Source organism: Tympanuchus pallidicinctus, unplaced genomic scaffold, assembly GCF_026119805.1.
Source record: "Tympanuchus pallidicinctus isolate F22 unplaced genomic scaffold, pur_lepc_1.0 scaffold1, whole genome shotgun sequence".
NCBI lineage: Eukaryota > Metazoa > Chordata > Aves > Galliformes > Phasianidae > Tympanuchus > Tympanuchus pallidicinctus.
In genome coordinates this window covers 34,643,596-34,664,727 of record NW_026294618.1, presented here as the reverse complement: position 1 = coordinate 34,664,727, position 21,132 = coordinate 34,643,596, and the positions used below count along the sequence as shown (strand labels likewise).

The 21,132-nt window shown below is 38.1% G+C and overlaps 1 protein-coding gene across 3 annotated transcripts in view; it reads left to right on the top strand.

The window, feature by feature from the left end:
* The window catches only part of RNGTT (RNA guanylyltransferase and 5'-phosphatase), a 186,301-nt gene that overhangs the window by 113,323 nt on the left and 51,846 nt on the right, over positions 1–21,132 (top strand). For all 3 annotated transcript variants that reach the window (XM_052678333.1, XM_052678325.1, XM_052678343.1), the window contains one exon: positions 11,758–11,858. In XM_052678333.1, coding sequence (XP_052534293.1) covers positions 11,758–11,858 — 101 coding nt within the window. The remainder of the gene's footprint in view (positions 1–11,757; positions 11,859–21,132) is intronic.

The following is a 21,132-nucleotide window of genomic DNA, read 5'->3' as shown; positions in this document are numbered from 1 at the left end:
GTTTGATGCAGGGTTATTGAAGTGTTTGCATGGAGCTGGAAAGGGTTTGGGTCGTTTTTCATAGTGGTATAAATTTTGTATCCATTTTATGTGGCCCTGTATTTTCCTTTCAATGTTTAAATTTTTCTATGTTGTCTTGACCATGAAAATGCCTTTCACAAAGTGACAGATGTTCAGAAAGTACCGGTGTTTACCCAACAGTTTTTGCCCCACCTGATCACTCTTAAGAGTACTCAGAAATGTCATCTTAGAGTCTTTCCTTTATAACTACAGGGACAAGTGAGTCATATTTATAGAGAGAGAAAAAGCGCTCAAAAAAACCTCTCCAAAACAACAACAACAACGGGAAGCCTACCTGCTCTGAAATTTCAAGAGATTAGACAGATATGATGTCAAGCATCTTCATGAATGACCTTATCCTTTGTCTTCCAGACTGTCAACAAGCAAGGTAGCTGTGCCTGTTGTATGAGGGATAACCCTTGCAGGTGATTCACTGATCACCAGTTGATCACCACCAAACACCATGAACGCTATAGCATACAATGTAGTTTGCCTTCACCTTCAAGGATATGAGTTAGGAATGAGTTTCGTATTCTGGAAGCAGTGTCCTTGTAAAGTCTGTTTGCTTTAGACATTATTAAGAAAAGCAGGACTTTCTCCACCACATAGTGATCAGCCTGCTATTTATATTTCTTTCATCCAGTTCTGAATGTCCTGCACAGTATGAAGTGGGAAAAAGCATTGACACATTTACCTGTCAGTAACCAAGACACTTCTGGTGCCCTTTTGTCTATTTTTTTACCAGATGAAATAGGATATATGGGGAAGAGTGGAGCATCACAGTGATAGATTATGAGGAATATGAAGATACAAGTTATTTGTGTGGGCGCCTTGAAAAACAGAAGGAGTTGGAACTGCAATAGGAGGCTAGAAGGGACAGAATACAAATACTTTTGGAGGCTGAGTCACAGATTAGCTGCCAGTGGAATAACTTCTTTCCTCATATAGATTTTAGCGTATTTCTTTGAGGGTTTTTTTTTTTTTTTCTGTTTTAGTGGAAGGTTGACAAAAAAGATGTGTTAAAATGAATGATGTGGACGTATTTTGGATTTATTTTTAAACTTCTGTATATGTATATGGTTTTGTGCATGTTTGTGTATGTGCACATTTTTGTGTGTATGTGTGTAGCCATGTTATAATTTCTAACTTCTTCAGTAATCTTATCCAGGTTCCCAAAAGGTCAGTAATATAGGCTAACCTGGGTCATTTAATCTTGAGACAATGCTTCAATACAGCTAGTTGTGGTCTGTATCTAAGAGCAACTGTACTAACTAACTACACAGCTGAGGTTATCACTCTGACAACTTGTATTTTAATGCAGTGCAAATGAATACAAAATACTTAAATGTCTTCATTGTTGTGTCGGTTTTTTTTTTTGTTGTTGTTTTTTTTAAATATTTCTATATTCTTAAGCAGTGAAAATAACATTGGAACATAGTAGGTTCAGTTCTGTTGCCTACTCTTCAAAGGCTGACAAAATTATGAAAATGCATGCATACATTAACCAAATTGAAAATTACCTATGCAGTGACAGTCAGGCTTAATCATTTTGTCTTCACAAAGGGAAGTAATTACATGGAGAGCTTGTCTTCAGCCTAAGCTAAGGCATTACAGGATTCAGAGGCACTTGCTGTAGAAATAAGCACGTTTTTAATCTCACCTGTAATAAATGATCATGGTGATCTCCCTAAGTACATGTTGTTTCTTCATTGCTTAGTATGTGTCAGGAAGATGTGATGTAATTTAAATAGGAATTATAAGCATGATTTTCAAATTCCTCTGTCCTATATGCGACAGAGAAGACTCAATGATCCCACTGATACTTTTGTCTTAAAAGTCTACGAATACGCAATTGAATTAATGGCTGTCTTTCATCTTGTGGTTTCTTGATTCATTGAAGTGACTTATTCACACATTCTGCCAATATTAGCAACTTCTCTTTCTTCAGCTCATCTCTCGATCAGATCTGGCCTGAAACCATTGATTACAATTGATCCTTTTGGTTCTTTAAAATGATGCGGGGTCTTCAGTGCAAGAAAATTAATACACATTTTTTGTAATTGTTCAGTCTTTATATTTACACAGCTATATGCAAACTATTGGATTGGGAAGGGAGTGGCTACCATGTGAATATTAAAAAGTGTGAGAATAAAGTAGAGCTCTTCAGAAAAAACATTTTTGAGTGAGTTTGAGGAGCAGATTTGTTGGTGATATTGGTTTGCAATAGTTAACTTTTTCCATTCAAGTGAAAGCCTTCACATCATGTTGAATACCAAATTGTTTGCAAACTGTTTAGTTAAAACATAGAAAAATATTGGTGACAGAAATGGATAGATTTCACAACATAACAAATGCCTTACTGTTTGTGAACTTGGAAGTATTCTAGTATATTTTTAAAATACATTTAGTGTCTTTATCCTGGTAAGAATGACTAAATATCGGAATAACATTTTTTTAATCATGGAAGTTTCTTCTTGGTGTTAAAATATGAACTAGCAGGGTAACTTTTTTGAAATTTTAATTATCAGGTACATAAAGATTTATATTTCATATTTGAGAGCCATTACTTATAATGTATTTTCAGTGTGGTTAAGCTGATGTCATGTGCAGCGTGGCAAATGACACTTGATGGTTTAAATGAACTTAAATAGATGCCTTGGTTAACCCCACTCCCTTCTATCCTCTTGTCCCTTCACAATGGAACCCTTACTTCTTGGAGGCAGCATGGATTTTCAAACAAATCTTCCCTGATCCTGTTGTACCCTCTGGATTTCTTGCAGGGCTGGTTCTGAATGGTATACAGTAGGGAAGTGCAGATGACAGGTGTCAGCACTGTGCTGTTTGGGAAAATGAAAAGAGCTGGGTTATTTGCTTGCTTCCTGTCATTTGGAGGTGGAAAGCTGAAAAAGCCTATGCTAGATGCTCTTGCTGCACTTAAGGAGAATGGCATTTAATAAGGATTTGAGAGATAGAGCTGACTTCTTAGACTGCTAGATAGTGAGGTACTCTTGTGAAAGAAATCTTTTCTGGATAAGACAAGAACAGAATCAGAATCACACAGAATCTCCAAGGTTGGAAAAGACCTACAAGATCATCCAGTCCAGCCATCTACTTATCACCAGTAGTTCTCACTAAACCATATCTCTCAACACAGTGTCCAAACGTTCCTTGCACACCTCCAGGGTCGGTGACTCCACCACCTCCCTGGGCAGCCCATTCCAGTGCCTGACCACTCTTTCAGAAAAGTAGTATTTCCTGACGTCCAGCCTAAATCTCCCCTGGAGCAGCTTGAAGCCATTCCCTCTAGTTCAACCACCAGTTACATGAGAGAAGAGGCCGACCCCCAGTTCCCTACAACCTCCCTTCAGGTAGTTATGGAGAGCAATGAGGTCTCCCCTGAGCCTCCTCCAGGCTGAACATTCCCAGCTCCTTCAGCCTCTCCTCATAAGCCCTGTGCTCCAGACCCCTCACCAGCTTTGTTGCCCTCCTCTGAACACGTTCCAGGGCCTCAGTGTCTTTCTCGCAGTGAGGGGCCCAAAACTGGACACAGCACTCGAGGTGCGGCCTCACCAGAGCTGAGTACAGGGGGACAATGCCTTCCCTGTTCCTGCTGGCAGCACTGTTTCTGATGCAAGCCAGGATGCCATTGGCCTTCTTGGCCACCTGGGCACACTGCTGGCTCATGTTCAGCCGAGCATCAGTCAATACCCCCAGGTCCATTTCCTCTACGCAGTCCTCCAGCCACTCTGCTCCAAGCCTGTAGCATTGCCTGGGGTTGTTGTGGCCGAAGTGCAGGACCCGGCATTTGGCCTTGTTGAACCTCACCCCATTGGCTTCAGCCCAGCCATCCAGCCTGTCCAGATTTCCTCTAGGGCCTCACTACCCCCCGGCAGACCGACACTTCCAGCCAACTTGGTGTCATCTGCAAACTTACTGAGGGTGCACTCAATGCCCTCATCCAGGTCATCAGTAATGATACTGAAGAGGACAGGCCCCAGCACCGACCCCTGGGGAACACCGCTAGTGACCGGTCGCCAGTTGGATTTAGCTCCATTCACCACCACTCTCTGGACCAGGCTTTCCAGCCAGTTCCTCATCCAGCCAAGAGTGTACCTGTCCAACCTTTCACCTGGTCATGCCACCACCTCTTCCTAGGTCTCTCCTAGTCGCTAGGAGAACTGATCCTTTTTTTTTTTTTTTTGTCTAGACTTCTGGCTGAAGTTATTCTGTCTCTGAGGTGTATGTCTTCATGGTGAGTCACCAACACCTCACAGCCCAGACTGCCTGCCTATAATGCAGTCCCAGAGATTAACTCCACTCTTCCTCCTCCGGAATACTGAGCAGGAAAGTCTATACTATGTGGTAGCTGAAAGCAGCTGCCTCAAGAGAAACTTCATCCGTGCTCTGGGCAGTTAACATCTCCATTCCCTGGGCTTTCATCTTTCTGCTGAACCATCCGTTGAATACAAATGCTGGGACAATGCACAGCTTTAGGCAAAACCTAAAATTGAGTGGGAAGAATATCTGCAGCTAATGAGAAATGTGTCAGCAAAAGTAATTTGAATAACTGAACTGTATTCTCTGAGGGTCAGCCTTTCTCATAACTTGCAGGGAGGGGAAAAAAAAAGTTGCCTCCTCCATGTACACATATGGAGGAAGGACAAATAGGACTAATTATTCTTGGGACAGGGAAGGGGCTTGGGGTTCAACGTGACGAAGAAGCCACCAGTTTGTGTTTATGTGAATCACTGGATACTAACAAAAACTTATTCCTTATGACCTGTGTTGACCTACCTGAGAATATGAGATTTGGAAGCTTTTTGATTCTGCTGGTTATCCTGATCCAGACAAGCTTTCCTCTCATAGCGCAGACTGACAAGTCCTAACTGGCCAAGTTCAGTTTGTAGGAGGTGGAGGTGGGTGACATTAGAAGGGGAGGTTGTGAAACGGTGAAAAGAAAGGGACTGGTGTTTTTCTGGGAGAAACCTAGATTTTGCAAAGATCTTAATTGTAAAAATAGTAAGAAAAATATTATGAAGGTGGAAGTAAAGTTGGGTGAATGCTAAGGGAGTAGCAGAGTTGCAAAAATTTGAGGATTTGTGGTTGATAGCCAGCTGGAGGGCTCAGTCACTGTGACTTTGAAAGGACTGCAGGACGCCTTCTGGTCCAATCCTATAAAGCTATTTTAGTTAGTTTCTGATTTATTAATCTATATTTTTGGATGTGGAATTCTAATTTTTGTGGTTAGACTAGATGGAAAAGATAGACTGAACTGAGAGCTTCGTATCTGAAATGGTACGTGACCTGATAAGTTTTAAAACTAGTCGTACATGCGTATTTGGGGGGTGTTGTGGAGGATATCTTGCTATGAATGCTATATTTAAAATGCTAGGGAGTAGTTCGATCTCAGACAGATTGCTTCACATTTTGTTTTGGAAATGGAATACAGAAAAACTTCAGGCAGTACAGGTCTGCAGTATGCAATGATTCATCTAAGGTGAAATTTTCACATACTTAACAAGCAGAATTCTTGTTTGGCTCTGGCTCATATTTGAAGAAGTTGATTTAGCATTTAACATTCAAATTCAGGAACTTACTACTGCTATATTATGTGTATGAACTCAGCCACTGCAAAAATAAATTCTGGGAAGGGCATTCATTTTGGCCTTTGGATAAATTCTCATTTTAAGCCAGATTTTTGTGAATTTCTGCTTCTCTTGATCTGGTAGTAGAAGTCTGGAGACTGTATAAGCTGTTCTTGAAATCTGATTGCTCATCTGTGTATATGTTACAGAAAAATACTTGTAAATTACTTGTTATTACCTTTATCGGGTATTCAACATTAGCAATTCTACTAAGGAGTAAGAAACATTATTTGTCAGTTGTTGATACCAAGTGTAATGGTCAAAAGATTTTCTTCTTCCAGGAAAGGTCTCTTTGGCTAATTTGAACAATGTCAGAGATTGGTTTTGGATATATTTGAATAATAGAACAAAAAGTTTAGCTGAGTCTCGTTTTATGTTGTGCTGATTCAAGAGGGAAAGGCAAGAAATGTAGCTCTATCTTAAATAACAAATCCCCCTCAATTCCCCTTTAGGCATGCCAGCCAATTAACTTTTTAATTAAACTTGAGTTGAAATTGTGGGTATGGAAGTGCAATTACAGGTGTGCAGATATATCCTGTCAAAACATTGTTTTTCATTAGTGATCATGGGAAAATTTATCTTGTCTATTCTGAAGGAGGTTTTGTATTTGAGTTTTAGGGTTCGTGTAGGCCCAATTTTCAAACCTATTCTGGTCCCTCTATTTTCATCCCTTGCTTCTTCTGTGTCAACTGCGCCACTCAACCTAGTGCAGGCGCATCCATCCTGGCACCCAGCATAGCCTGCAGTTTGGCCTACCTCCTGGCAACAGCTCTTCCTTGCCCAGTGACCATGTGCACACCCATTGCTCACAGCAACCGAAAATTGGTGTGTGATCAGCACTGTCTGGGTCATGGGGAGGATGCAGTGCAGTGCTAACTCAAGTTATGGCAAATGTATGCCTTTCAATGCTCACAGACCTGTGAATAGTGAAAAATGTGCAGCTGTACTTTCTGTTTTGATACAGGAATTTGAGAAGAAGCTTCAAGATGCACAAAAATCATCAGTTTATGTTTGCGACTCCATTTTCAGTTGACATAAATGTATTACTTGCAGATTTTCGAATGTAATGTATAGAGTTGCAATCAGATATTCAGCTCAAAATTTTGATCACGTCTCTTTCCTTGACTTCTATAAGACCTCTCTTGACAGAGAAAAATGTCCCTCACTTCACAGTCAAGCCTTGATCATGTCATCACTTTTGGCACTACGCACATTCGTGAGTAACTGTTGTCAAGGATGAAGTACAGGAAGAGTAAAACTTCATAAAAAATCTCTGGTGAGCACCTTAAGAACTCACAGAATTACAGCCACTGCCATTGAACCAGACTGATGCATTAATTTCACAAAAACGAGATCAAATATCCTACTAGTACATATTTTACAAGGGCTGCTCCAAAAGTAGTGCCTGCTATTTTATTGTATTGGCTTACTACATCAGAGGCAGGTGGTGGTGGTATGGCAGTAGAGACTGAACTTTTCCATCAAGATCCTGTTACATTTTGTTGCCTTGCAACAGATCGCAACAGAAGAGCAATCTGACCAAGTGGTGTCTGACATGGAAGTGTGTATGAAGCAAAGGTGTGTCATTTAATTCCTCTATTCAAAAAAGAAAAATTGCACCCATTGTCATTTATTGACACTTGCCAAACATTTCTGGAGACCAGACAGTGAATGTGTGAACACCATAGTGCACATCAGCAGTGGTGACAGCAGCAGTGAATCACCTGTGCTGGTGCAGGTTTTGATGAGTGTGGTATGCAGGCCCTTGTTCGTATCTGGTGATAATGCATAGCTATGCTGACAACTATGTTGAGTGCTTTGTTTCTGGAAATTTGCTCTATCAAGCAAAGTTACTGTGCTCATTACACCTGTTGTAGTTTCCATGGAAATAAATAGGAGGCATTGCTTTAAAAGCAGTCATGTATATGTGGCCCAAGGCGATTCCTCTTCATTCACTGTGATCAAGGTGAGGCAAAAGGTTGGACACTCATGGCTTAGCGTCATAGAATCATAGAATTGATCAGGTTGGAAAAGACATTAAAAGTCATCAAGTCCAACCACAACCTAACCAAACTACCTTAACTCTAACAAGCCTCTGTTAAATCATGTCCCTAAGCACCACATCCAGACAGTTTTTAAATGCATCCGGGGATGTGTTGTAAGCCACCTCCCTAGAGAGCCCATTGCAGTGCTTAACAACCCTTTCTGTAAAGAAGTTTTTCTGATATCCAACCTAAAGTTACCCTGGTACAACTTGAAGCCATTTCCCTGTATTCTGTCACCAGTGAGAAGAGACCAGCTCCGCTCTCACTGCAATCTGAAGAGGGCAATAAGGTCTCCCTTCAGCCTCTTCTTCCCTGGACTAAACAGCCCCAGTTCCTTCAGTCTCTCCTCATAGGGCATATTCTCCAAGCCCTTCACAAGCCTTGTTGCCCTTCTTTGGACCTGCCTTGGCACCTCAATGTCCTTTCTGTACTGAGATGCCCAAAATTGAACACAGTACTCGAGGTGGGGCCTCACCAGTGCTGAGTACAGGGGCAGGATGACTTCCCTAGTCCTGCACACCACACCATTCCTGATACAAGCCAGGATGCCATTGGCCTTGGCCACCTGGGCACACTGCTGGCTCATAGCAAATCAGCAAACTTGCTGAGGGTGCACTTGATCTCACTGTCACTGATAAAGATGTTAAAGAGCACTAACCCCTAGAGGACACCACCATGCATAGCTGGCCTCTACCCGATCAAAGATTCTCTGACCACAGTTTTCAAATGTTAATTCAGGATTTCAGTTGCCAGGAGTCTGAGAGGACAGTTTATGTTCTTTTGTATTAAGGAGAATTCATATTCTAAGTAAGTCAAACTTTTTCAAGATTTACATTCCGGGCAGAAACAAATCCTCCTGTTTATGACTAAAAGAAAATGTTTAGTAATCTTGAATGCAAGGCAGTTCAAATCGATCTTTTGGATGAAATATGGGAAGTTTTTCAATTGAGCCTGGTAGTCCTGAAGACTGTTAGCTTCTCTTAAAAGCAGTGGTATGTAAAGAGATGGTTTGGACTGATACATTAAATCAGCTGGGATTGTTTTCTAGAGTCAATTAGACTGGATCTAGTCTTAACAGCTCATAAGGTCTCAAAAATATGACCTGTAGCTTAAATAGAAATTGATTACTTGAGTATATATTAGTAAATCCATCACGGCAAATGCTCCAGTAATCTTGCCCTGGAAGATTATTGCAAGTCGATAACCTAGAAGCTATGCCACTCAGAGGCTTAATAAAAGGTTTTAGTGTTTAGATGTGATTGACAGATGACACTTTTATGGAGTGATTGAAGACCTCAGTCGTGTTTAAAAAGTCAGGTGAACAACCACCGAGAGAAATCTGCACCGCAAAGCCAACACCTGTTCCAACAACTTCAGCCGCTCAGCTGTTCTCTGTGTTCCTTGGTGCTTGCTCTAAAATTTGCTTCATAAATTAAATTTTTGCCCTGTGGAGAAATTTCTCATAAATGGAAATGTTCCTCACAGTTTTTATTCAAACTAAGTAATGAATACCTAGTAGTCTTTTGCCAGATCAGAAGACAAGTGAGAACAACAATAATTTCTTTGCAAGCTTTGTATGCAGTATTATTATTCCCAGAACGTACCTTAAAATTCAATTCCGTATTCTTGTAATATGAGAAAATTGCAGAAAAAATTGACTGACAAAGAGATTTCAGTGCCATTCACCTCCACCGTAATTTTCATTTTCGGTGCATGCAACCAGTTGAATATATTCTAAAATAGTCGTCTTTTCCCTAAAATGGAATGTAAGCTATTTAAAATATATTTGAATATACGATCTGTGTATAAAAATGATCATCTGAAATGATTAAGTGGTTTCTTGAGATTATTATTATTTTTGGTTGCCTTATCCATTTAATATCAATAAGTACATATGGCATGAAAGTCTTTAAAAAAAAATCTTTAAAAAAATTAAATCTTCATGCCTGCATTGTGTAAGACTTTTAATTTGCAAATTTAAATGAAAAAAAATTAAAGAGCTAAATACATTTCATTACGAGCGCATGGAGAACAGACAGAGAAATGAGGGAGAGCTGATTGAGGCCAGCAGGATGAAGAAAACTAAAAGGTTACTGAAATATTTATTTATTTTAATTTTTAGGTTCTTAAAGTATACCTTTTTAAAATCCATATTTTTGGTAAATGAGTGCAGTCAACCAACTCTTCTCAAATAGCTACTGCTGTTACAGGCTAGAAATCATATAAAGGGGAATAAAGTGGGAAGAGAAGTTTAAAAACAGACATAACTTTAATATAGCACTCTATCTTACTGTTTTTCTGATTCAAGTGAAACAAGGATGTTTGATTTGGTTTGGCAGGAGTGTTAGACTTGAGGGATGACTGGGGAAAGTTGCTTTCCAGTAGGCAGTTTTCAAATAGAAGATGGCTGGAAGGAATAAAAGAAAAGATATTGAAGGAGAACAGGCATAGATAAAAGGTGTTAGAAACCTCTTCTGCATGTTTTCCTAATGTCCAAGATAAATGACTTAAATTCTATTCAGATTTTGAGGGGGTGGTTCTGGAGATATTCACTTCAGAGCTACAAAAGATTAGAATAGTAAGTTGGGTAGGCAACTCCAGTACCAGCATCTGAAAGCTGTCTCTGGTATCCTGAATAGCAACGCAAACAGAAAGCCTGAAGCCATCAGTCTCAGATAGTCTGGGGCTGTGGTCAAGAAATTGGTAAATGGAGTTTAGATAGCCATGTTCAGTTTTCAAAAAGAGCTTTCAGTCGGTTATTTTTGTCATGTTTCTGCTATGCATGACTAACACTGTTTGGAGCTGATTTTGGTTTCAGCTTGAAGAAGTAAAGCTTGCCTTGCTATTGTCTGGCAAACATCACACAGCCATTTTATGAAGAAGTAATGAGAAAGATACAATGCATTTATTTTGGAAAAGATAAGTGTCCATTCTTTTATCAGAAAAAAAATTATTCGTCTGCTTTTTGTCACTTTTGGTCTAGAGCTGTTACATGTATCATCAGTAAATTGAATATTTTGTAAATATTTAACAAGATCTGGGTGTAGTGAATGAATGGTGGTCACTGTGATACCTACCAAAAGACACCTGTCATTCTTGGTTTTGTAGGTTTATTTTTATGAGGTAAAATTAAATGGTCTTTCTCATTGAGAATTACAAAGAATCTAAAACTAAAATTTCTCATCTTGTACGTATCCAATTTTTTTCTTTTTCCCTGTCCATGCTAATTCTGATTTACTCCAGTGCCATGAGTGATATCCAAGTAAGGAAAAGTTTAGCTGCCTTGACTGTCACTATTAGTTGAGGATGAACAGCATGGCAGCTTAATTATCCAAAGTAGATGATAAAAGAGACCATGCTAAAGCAAAGGTCTTAATTTAAGAGAAAATTGCTCTTTTATGATAAATATGGCAACTTCTGGTTCAGCTCTCTTAAGCAACAGATGCTCCCTTAATTTATGTTTCAGCATGTCACGATGCTTTTTCAATCTCTACATAACTTAAATTCTTTTGATACCAAAGTACGTGTTTCTGATGGGCCTTTCTGAGAGCTGTCAGTATGATGACTGCTGACTTTTTCACACTGCATCAGCCAACAGTATGGGTAACAAAAGCATTGTTCATGAAATTGTTCAAAATGCTGAGATTATCTTAAATGTGTATTTTATGCATGTCCAATCAGTGTTATCATTTATTAAAACTGCGCTGTCTTATTTTCTTTTTTGAAATGTTTCATTAGTCAGAGAGAGACAATGAAATATGCTAATTTTTATTTCCATTCTGAGTTTTGTATTATATGCAGCGGCTTGGCTGCTAAGCAGTTTTAAAAGGGAGCAGCAAATAAAGTAGTGAAGCACAACTACCTCTGTGGTAATGAAATTCATTGCTTCAATCACTAAGTGTTGTAATTCATTAGAGACATCTAATATAGTCTGAAATGCTGAGTTTTTCTTTTAAAACCAGTGAAAACCAATAAGCATAATTAAACCACTTTTTAATTTGCTTCAGAAATACAAGCCTGGTCGATGTGACGATATTCTGAAATGGAAGCCACCCAGCCTGAACTCTGTTGATTTTCGTCTGAAGATAACGAGGATTGGTGGAGAAGGGTATGTAATCTCTCCCCTTTTTAAATGTATAACGCACAAGTGAATGTCCCTTAGCAGTTTAATCTCCCCTCTGATATTTCTTGACATTTTCTGGCTCAGCCTCTGTGTATGCTGTAGAATTTGTTCTGAAAGTGTTAGAAGCTGTTGTAATCAATGCAGTACTGAAAACAACAGCAGATGCTTATAATGTAAAACTACTTGTTCTTATATTGTTTCATAAAATTAAAAACACGAAAGACAGTAGCTAAACTCGTCTTTGGTTTTGGCATTGCCCTTTGTGGATGTAGAAAACAGACAGGCTATGCTAGCTAAAATTCTTATATAAAGTAACTATTTTCTATTGTTTTTAAGCAAAATGGTGCCGACATCAGCCTTCTTCCATTTTAGAATTCTGCATAGTCAAGAAATGACACTTGTTTTTTTAAGGAAAAGCCTGAACTTCACATTTTTGATAAGTTTTCTTTGGTATTGTCTATAAACCCATCAGTTTTTTTTTGAAAATGGTAAGCTCCAGAAGCAAGAGACACGTAAATCTTTACAGCAATTCTGAATACTTTTTGCTTAATTCAGTCACTGCACATATTAAACAGGGAGGGAAGGGTGAAGATTGAGTCACTGCATTAAAGCTTGCCTTGGAAATAAATTTTGTTTAGGGCTGAGATCATCAATTTTTTTTTTTTTAAAGTTGCTTGTTTTAACATCTGGGTCTCACTACAACTGACAGTTTGAGTACTGATGTTAAGCTTTTGTTTTTTTTGTGTGTGTCCTAGGTAACCCAGTAGGGTTAAACAGTTAATACACAGACTGCTCACTTAGTCCAGAATGCTAGTAATGGTTCATCTAACTTTAGCTTATTGTATTAGTGAACATATTTGATGAATGTATGATAATCTTGAGGATATCAGGTTTACTCAACCAAATACACTTGGCTACTGACTTCTGAGTATTTCACAAAGTCAGAAACATCTGTTCATATTTTGTGGTTGAAAGTGGTATATTAAGTCCTCAGAAGCAACACAGCTGCTTTAGAAAGCATACAGGAATATTTTATGTTTGATTTCAGATTCAGATGTATGTTTCACATTTGTTTGGCTGTTATTTAAACACTGAAAAGTATAACAGGAAATTTTTCTACTGAAAAAATCACCTGGTGTCTGCCAGGAATGCTGCTTTTATTATAGGATTCTTTTGATTTCAGCTGAAGCTTACAGATTCATAGTAGGAGCCTGTAACTCAGAAGCAGAATAAAACTATTATTTGCTTGATTAGTTAACACCAATGTCAAACAGAAAAATCTCAGTGGTATTGTGTTACATTCAAAGAAGATGATAATTTCATCAGAAAATGAATGTAATAAAAATAAGCCAGCAAAACTGTTGCTAAAAAGTCGGACACTTAGCAGTAAATTATTGAAGAAGGAGTATTCCATTGTTAAATTGGAAATATTTCCTAACATTTAGAAAAGTTCTACCATACTTCAGCTATGTGAAAATGTGTATATTGCTTATCAGGGTGGATATAAGCACCTGGATTAGCCTCTGAATGCTGCAATACTTAAGTAAGCTTGTGTTTATGTTCCTCTCACATGCTTAAGAAAAAAAAAATCCTAGAAACTTGGCATTAGAGAAATAAAGTATAATTATTCCAAACCCAATGAAGTGTAATTATTCCAAATACATTTTACTCTAGCTCATATGAGAGTTGACTGCTGTTTGTAGCACAAGTCCAGGTACATTCAACTAGCAAAAAGAAAATTTAATGAAGTACTGGGTGAAAAATAACATTTTGCCATTACTGGAAGAGAGATATTCATGTTAAGTAATGACCAATGAAACTGTAGCTTCTATTCAGTTAAACATAAACAATAAAATATTGTGAATAAAATATTGCAGGTTTAATTGCTTCACTTGTTAATTTGGTTGTCTGATTACTGCTTGGTAAAATACAAACTTTTAAATGGAAGCATCCAAACTGTACCACGTTCAAAACTGTTTTAGAAGAAACTTACTTAGTTTTAGACTTAAAAAAGGCAATTCCAGAGTTCTGGTCAGTGCCATATTAAACTCACTTTAAAGAAGGCCTGTTAGGTTTGATTTCTGAAAAAAACCCCAACAACCTAACAATTCTGTTTTGATGAACAGAATGCTTGCTGCTGGCAATTCTAATATGGCAGTGTTAGGCATCCTGCCTCTCCCTAGCCCCACTGAGATTAAAAGCCAGGATTCATACTGGTTTCAGTGCTGTAGGTAGAATAGTTTTCCTTCAACAATCCACAAAGAAATTTGGCACGTTTGGCAGCAGAGTTGTGCAAATGTGTTTAAAGTACTATTATAAAAGCGTGCGTGTGATTTCAGTAGATAAGCAGTAATATTTATGGGAAAGGATTGTATGACTTTGTATTGATCTTTTAGTGACTGTGGACCTGAACTCAGAGTATTGATCTCAAATACGTGACAGCTTGAAATTGTGAGGATGGGGATTGCCTGTAATTTTCAAGTCCTCTGTTCTGATTTACAGCCTTATCTTTAAACCCTAAAATGCAGGCATCTAAATCTGTGCTGCTGTTGTGTGTGGTCTTTTAGGTTGAACTTGTGTTACTAAACTCCAGCCACACTGCCCATGTATTTATAGTTCCATGTTCAATTAAATAGTGAGGGAAAAAAACATATGGGGTCATTATTTATTCAAAAGCATGAGACTAGAGCACAGTCAGCTGTTAGGCCTGTCTTTAGCATGGCATGTGTAATTGAGATCCTGATCAATTGTAAACAATCCTGTGCATTTTTCCTATGAATGAGGGAGTTCTCCAGGGAATTTGCCTGATTTTAGCCAGTGTGATTATTTTTCCATCTACCTAAAATTCCCCCGTGCTTTCAGTTGTGCATTTCCATCCATAGATGTCTGTAATAGTAATGCCAACTGCAAAATAGCTGCCATGTTTCACTCCAGATGTAGTTCCGTTCCGGATGGATGACTCATTTGTTTTTGTATAGGGCTCAGTTATTTCAGTATTGATATTGGGCAGTTTTGCCTTTGAATTAAAAAGAAAGGTCAGGCTTATGGCCTGTGAAGTACTTTTAGAATAAGCTGTGCTATTAAGATGAAGATTCCATAACAAAGAATGAAAATAAAGGAAAAATACTATTGCATCCCTAGGAAAGACAGGTAATCTCAGTGACCTAATCTTGACACTCCTGTTCAGCACATATTTTTGAAAGAAATTGTGTCTTTGCACCTTAGCGAGTTGCATCTTATCAGCTGAGCCACAGTAATTGTCCCCTGTGTATTCTCACAGAGCAGCCCATCCAAGCATCACTGTGATGGTTTACAATAACTCTTCTTCTGTTGCATTTGCAAGGATTTTAGTTTATGGTTTCGATCTCTTTTGATCATATCAAAATAGTTATTTTTATTGAAAACAAACAACAAAAAAACCCAACAACCTAATAAATTAGCTAAATGAAGGAGTAAGGTATTCTGTGGTGAAACAACAGTTGAACTGTAAAGCCCTCACATTTCATGTGCTTTAAAGTGGTAGGCCCACTTGCCAGTGCTTCTGTATCACTTTGGATTTACTAAGGTAATTGTCTCTCATCAGCAGTGTGAAGTGAAGCCCTTTCATTATGTAACAGTACCTTGCGTTTTTCTGAGATTATGATGATACTCATGGAAAATAAAATTACGGGGACATAAGCTCACCAACTGTTTACAGATGGTCTCTGAGTTAAATGGCCTTGTCAGAAGGAAATATATATAACTGCTGTGCAACGTCTCAGTTATAGACAAGATCGTTTTTTGAAAGGTAGACACTCTTTTTTTTTTCCCCCCAAAATGTCTGACTTTAAAAATATTTCTTAAAAAAGATAAAACCCCCAAGCTGATTCTGAACCTTCTTTGAATGTCACAAATATCATCTGAAAATGTCTACACGGTGTCAGTTTTGTGGTAGTAGCTTATAAGGACGTCCATGCTCCCATTTCCAGACTTTTAATTAGCCTGTGCAATTCTTTCAAATTTTATCTGAATCAGATATGCTAAAATCAAGTGAAAAGCCAAGTTTTGTCTCTATTGGTTTTGAGTAAATATCTTACTGGGTCAATGGATTAGATGATTTCGTATCACAGAATAATAAAAGTTCTGTCTAGAACCTTGAGGTATGAGAAGGAGTCAGGAATTTTACTCATCTTCTAAGAGAGAAATACTGATAAAGTCTTACTTCTTTCAATGTGTGTGTATACATACATGCATACATACATATATATATATAATATATATATAAAATCTGAAAGAGTCATCAACTCTGTTAGTAGTCATTTTTTTTTATTGTAACCAAGAGAAAGTGTACCACATTGGGAATAGGTGTAGGGGGAGGGGTAGGGAACATGTTTTAGGCAAAGGTTTTTTTTGCTTGGAAATTGTTGAGTAATGAAAAATGCAAAATGAAATACAATGTATTTGAGGACAGCAGAGGCCTCAGTGGCTATACTGGCAATTACAGATCAACGACCAAATACAGATATCATAGCTACCGGCAAGTGAATGTTTTCGTTTTGTTAGATGTCATGTTGTTCTTTCTGTTCTGTAAATTAGAGCATCTGGAAAACAAAAAGCTGGTTCAAAATAACCATGCTGTTCTTGATTCGCTGTCATATAGATATGTTGTCTGTCACAAGATGACTTACCTTACCAGCCAATCTTCCTCACAGTTCTGCTTTCAAAAAACAAATCCTAACTGAAAAATGGTGAGAGTTAACTAAACAGCCAGGATATGCTGAGGTGACAGTATGGTTTGTTTGACCCATGTTTTGTGCTTCCTCCTCTCTTTCTGTTCCTCCTTTTATTTGGTCAATAAATGACCAGTTAGAGCTGTGAGCTCTTTTCAGTCTTACTGGATTGCAGAACGCTGGTTGCCAAAGAACGCACACTTGTTCTTACACATGCCATCCATTACAGAAGGGGAGCTTTACAACTAGTACTTTAGTGATGAAAATAATAATCCCATATTGCTCTAGCCTCTGGAGATCCATCTAGATTAGGGCTGCATTTACGTACAGTGGAGTTATGAGGCAGAATGCAGATGATGTCCCACAGCAATTACGGAACAAATAAGGACAAGATGTTGCAAATAGATGCAAAGATGCACAACATTGGGATGACAGCAGGAGGAGTGCAGGTTGGAATATATTAACTACATTTATAGTCATACTGTTGTTAAAGCAAGTGCGTGTTTTGAAGTTGCTTGCTTTTTATGGAATTTAAAAGTTGCAAATGAAAGTAAATGAGTAATTTGCTAAGCTGTTATCTTCAGGCATTCAAGTACAGGTCTTACTAGATCCAGACAAATTTAGGGGTAGGATTGTGCAAGGAGGTTGAAAGAGAATATTATATGTGGAAAGAAGAGTCTGGCTGTATGGGAAGTGGAAGCACAGGTAATACTGTGGTAGAAATATGCATGTGCAATTTTCACCTTTGGCATTGCAATGGAAGATACAAAGGCATGTAGATTTTGCTGTATAGTAAACCCAAAGTATCTAGATATATATTTATGCTGTACCACTCAGATGAGGGTGTTTAAAATATTTTCTCGATGAGGTTTTTAAAGTAGTTTTCAAAGTAAGTATTTGAATCTAACTTCTATTTATACCCTGGTAATACTGAACATAATGTCATACCTTCCAAAACTAATACACAGAATGCTCTTGGAATTTCAAATATTGGATTTCAAAAATGAACTCAGCCTCATCTTTTTATATGTTGAAGTGGCAGCCTTGGGCAATCTCCATCTGTCAGATAAATATTCTACTTTAGCTACTAATTTCTTCAGATTTTTAAAGCTTTGCCTCATATAATCCAAAGATTACTTATATGCTTGCTAAATGGAATGTAAATGTAGTTCTGTGTGTTTTGTAGACCCTTTTTCTTTTCCTTGTTTTTTTTTCTTAATGTAGACTTTGCTGTGGTTTGTGTCAGCTGTCATAATGATTAACCATTCTGTTTGATCCATTTCTATCTGTAAATGAGATCAAGAAAAGCTCCCAAGTTTCATATTCCTCTAAAATTTGCTTATCATGTGTCTTGGATACTCTGTCTTATTTTACCTTTGGATTTGTATTTTATTCTGTAATTTATATTCAGCCTTGTAGCTTATACTTCTTACCACTTGTGTATCAGAAAGAACTAGCCAGAAAAGAACTGATGCCATCCCTCATTAAACAAATCTAAGATGGTAGAAAATGGAGAAATAATCTCAGACTTCAGGTTAGCTGGTTTTGGCTTTTTCAGGAAGCAAATAGGTAATACCCAATGGCAGCTTCCCCTGAAGCACAGAGTGGTGCCTGAGAGCTGGCTTACCTTCAAGGACAGCTTCTTCAAAATGCATAAGAATACACTTCTCCAGCATTGGATAAGACAAGTGGGTATAACAAACAGCTGGAAGGGCAACTGTCCTTATTTACCTGAACTTCTTGTGCAAGGTCGTTGAGATGCTCCTGCACCATATCCTTATTTCTGAATTGGAGAGACATGGATTTGAAAACCGGACTGTTCAGTGAATAAGAGTTGGTTGGATGGTTCCTGCCAAAGGGTTGTGGTCAATAGATCTATGTCCAGGTGGAGACCAGTCATGAGTGGTGACCCCAGGTGTTCATCTTGGTACAAGTACTCTTTATCAGTGACATAGACAGTGGGATCCAGTGTATCCTCAGCAGGTTTGCTGATGACACCAAGCTGAATGGTGCACTTGATCCAGTAGAATGAAAGGGTGCCACCCAAAGGGACCCAGACAGGCTTGTAAAGTTGGTCCCTGTGAACCTAATGAGATTCAAGGAGGCCAAGTGCAAAGTGTTGCCATTGGGTCAGGGCAATCCCAGATATGTGTTAATTCTCACTCTTGCAGAGAAGAACTGGAGATTCTAGTAGATACAGAGCTGGACATGAGCCAGCAGAGTGCTATTGCAGCCTGGAAGGCCAACAATATATTTGACTGCATCACCAGCAGGTGAGGGAGGTTATTATCCCCCTCTGCACTGCCCTTGTGAGGCTGCAGTCTGGACTACTGCATCCAAGCCTGGAGTCTCCATTTCTGGAAAGATGCAGAATTGTTGGAGTTGGTCCAGAGGAGCATCATGATGTGAGACCTCATTGCAGCTTTCTAGTACTTAAGGGAGTTTATAAGCAGGAGGGAGACTGACTTTTTACATGATATGGTAGTGACAGGACAGTGGGTAATGGCTTTAAACATCAAGATGGGAGATTTAAGTTCATATTAGGAGAGTAGTGAGACAGTGGCACAGGTTGCCCAGAGGTGCTGTGGATGCCCCAACTCTGGAGGCGTTCAAGGCCAGTTTGGATGGTACCCCATGCAGCCTCATCCAGGTGGTTTGCCATATTTTTAAATAATGCATAATTTAAAGTCTATATAATTTAAATAAAGGAAGTGTTCATCTTCCTTTTGCTAAAGTTATGAGCAATAGATACACATCTTCAATGTAATGAAGTTCATCTGTGAACTTATTTTTCTTTTGTACCAGTATAATTTAACTTTTTAAGTATGGGAGTCAAAAGACAATGTTATTGAACATGCTGCTCAATACAAAGTGTTATGAGCTTCTTTGACTTGTATTTTTGCATGTAGTCACTGTGATCTTCAGGCAAGGAGTATTTGTTAGAGTCTGTGAGCATGTTGCAGATGATAACTTAATCCAGAATGTTTTTCCCTGCGTGAACTGCCTGAGGTATTAATTAATGTTCAATTAGGTTTTGTTTTATTTGTTTCTTTGCTTCACTTTGTTGTTTAATTGGAGATTTTTATTGTTATTTTTACTTTACGGATTGGTACATTTAAAAACATGTTTGAAAAAGAGCATTAGTGTAAAATTGTTACAGATCTCTAATGTAAGAATACAAATTGTTTTCCATGGTATTTGAACTGAAGAACCTTTTGTTTAAGGAGAGAAAGTTCAGTCAGCTTACTTCCTTGCATGCTATGTTTTATTTCAAAGAAGAAAGTTTTAGAGAAAAAAAAGTTATCACAGCAAGAGTTGGTCGAACAAGCTGGACAGCAAAAGATATTGTGTGTGTTTTTGTACTCTTCATCAGTCTCACTCTGAACAATTTATCATGTAATTCCCTGATAATACCAAACTCACAAATCATGAAGGAACCAATTTCAGTGCTAAATAATGAATGTATTAAAGATAAAAAATAATACATGATAGTCATAAGAGTACAATGCAGTTTGCTTTGATACCATCAAAAAATGTTTTGGAATTGGGTTAGAAAATAGAGGTCTAGCTTTTTGTGTCTGACTGCATTCACAAGTATTTTGGAATCTGCAAAGCACGTCAACAAAATAAATGATACAGGTTGTTTGCATTTCTACCACGTCAGTGCTACAGATACTGTATGCATGCAGTGGTAGTGTTCTAGAACACCAGCCGATTATCAGCAGTTCCATTTTCTCTGATAGCTAGGAGAAACTCTTGGTACATTCACTTATCTTAAAGCCTTAGAGACATTGGAAAAGAAGCCTGTATCATTATTTTTAGAAGAATGATCCAGTGTTCTCTTGTTTTATAGCTATTCAAGCTGGGATGATTTGATTAAAAAAAAGTAATTGCCTATTATGATTTTTTTTAAATTAATGTTTGAAGGGACATTTGCATTCTGAGGAAGTGCATTGTATTTTTAATATCTGTTACTGTAATGACTTAGGATCTGGTTTGGTAATTCACATACCATCTTTTTGGCAAGCACCCAGCTTTTTTTTTCTCTTCCTGAGAAAAGATGCTTATCCTGTACACATTAAAGTCATTGAGACTATAGGTACATGTATCTGTCTGTAGGAGACCAATTTGCATAATCAAGGCACGATGATTCAATGGCAATGCAGAATCCATTTTGTTATTTATATAAGCAGTATGGAAAAGAACAGTGACTGCTGGATATCAAGCTTAGGCGCATTGTGCACTTTGACAGGGAATAAATACCTCGTGCTTTGCAAAAGCCATTAATAGCTTTCAGTAGATATTTGGTTCCATCTGGCAACATATGTAAGCATGTTCCTACAGGAGGATCCTATAAAGGCCAAAATTCCATATTTTCATAATTTTTCGCTTGCTCGCTTTTTACCGAACAGTCTTTTGACAGCAATTGTGAAGTACAAGCATGGCTTTGTACTGAGTTCTATTCTGAAATCTACCTCAGTGTTTTTATCTTAAGCACGTGGAAGGAAGCTGTGTTCCTTCATAGGACCCACTTCGTTTTTAGCATCACT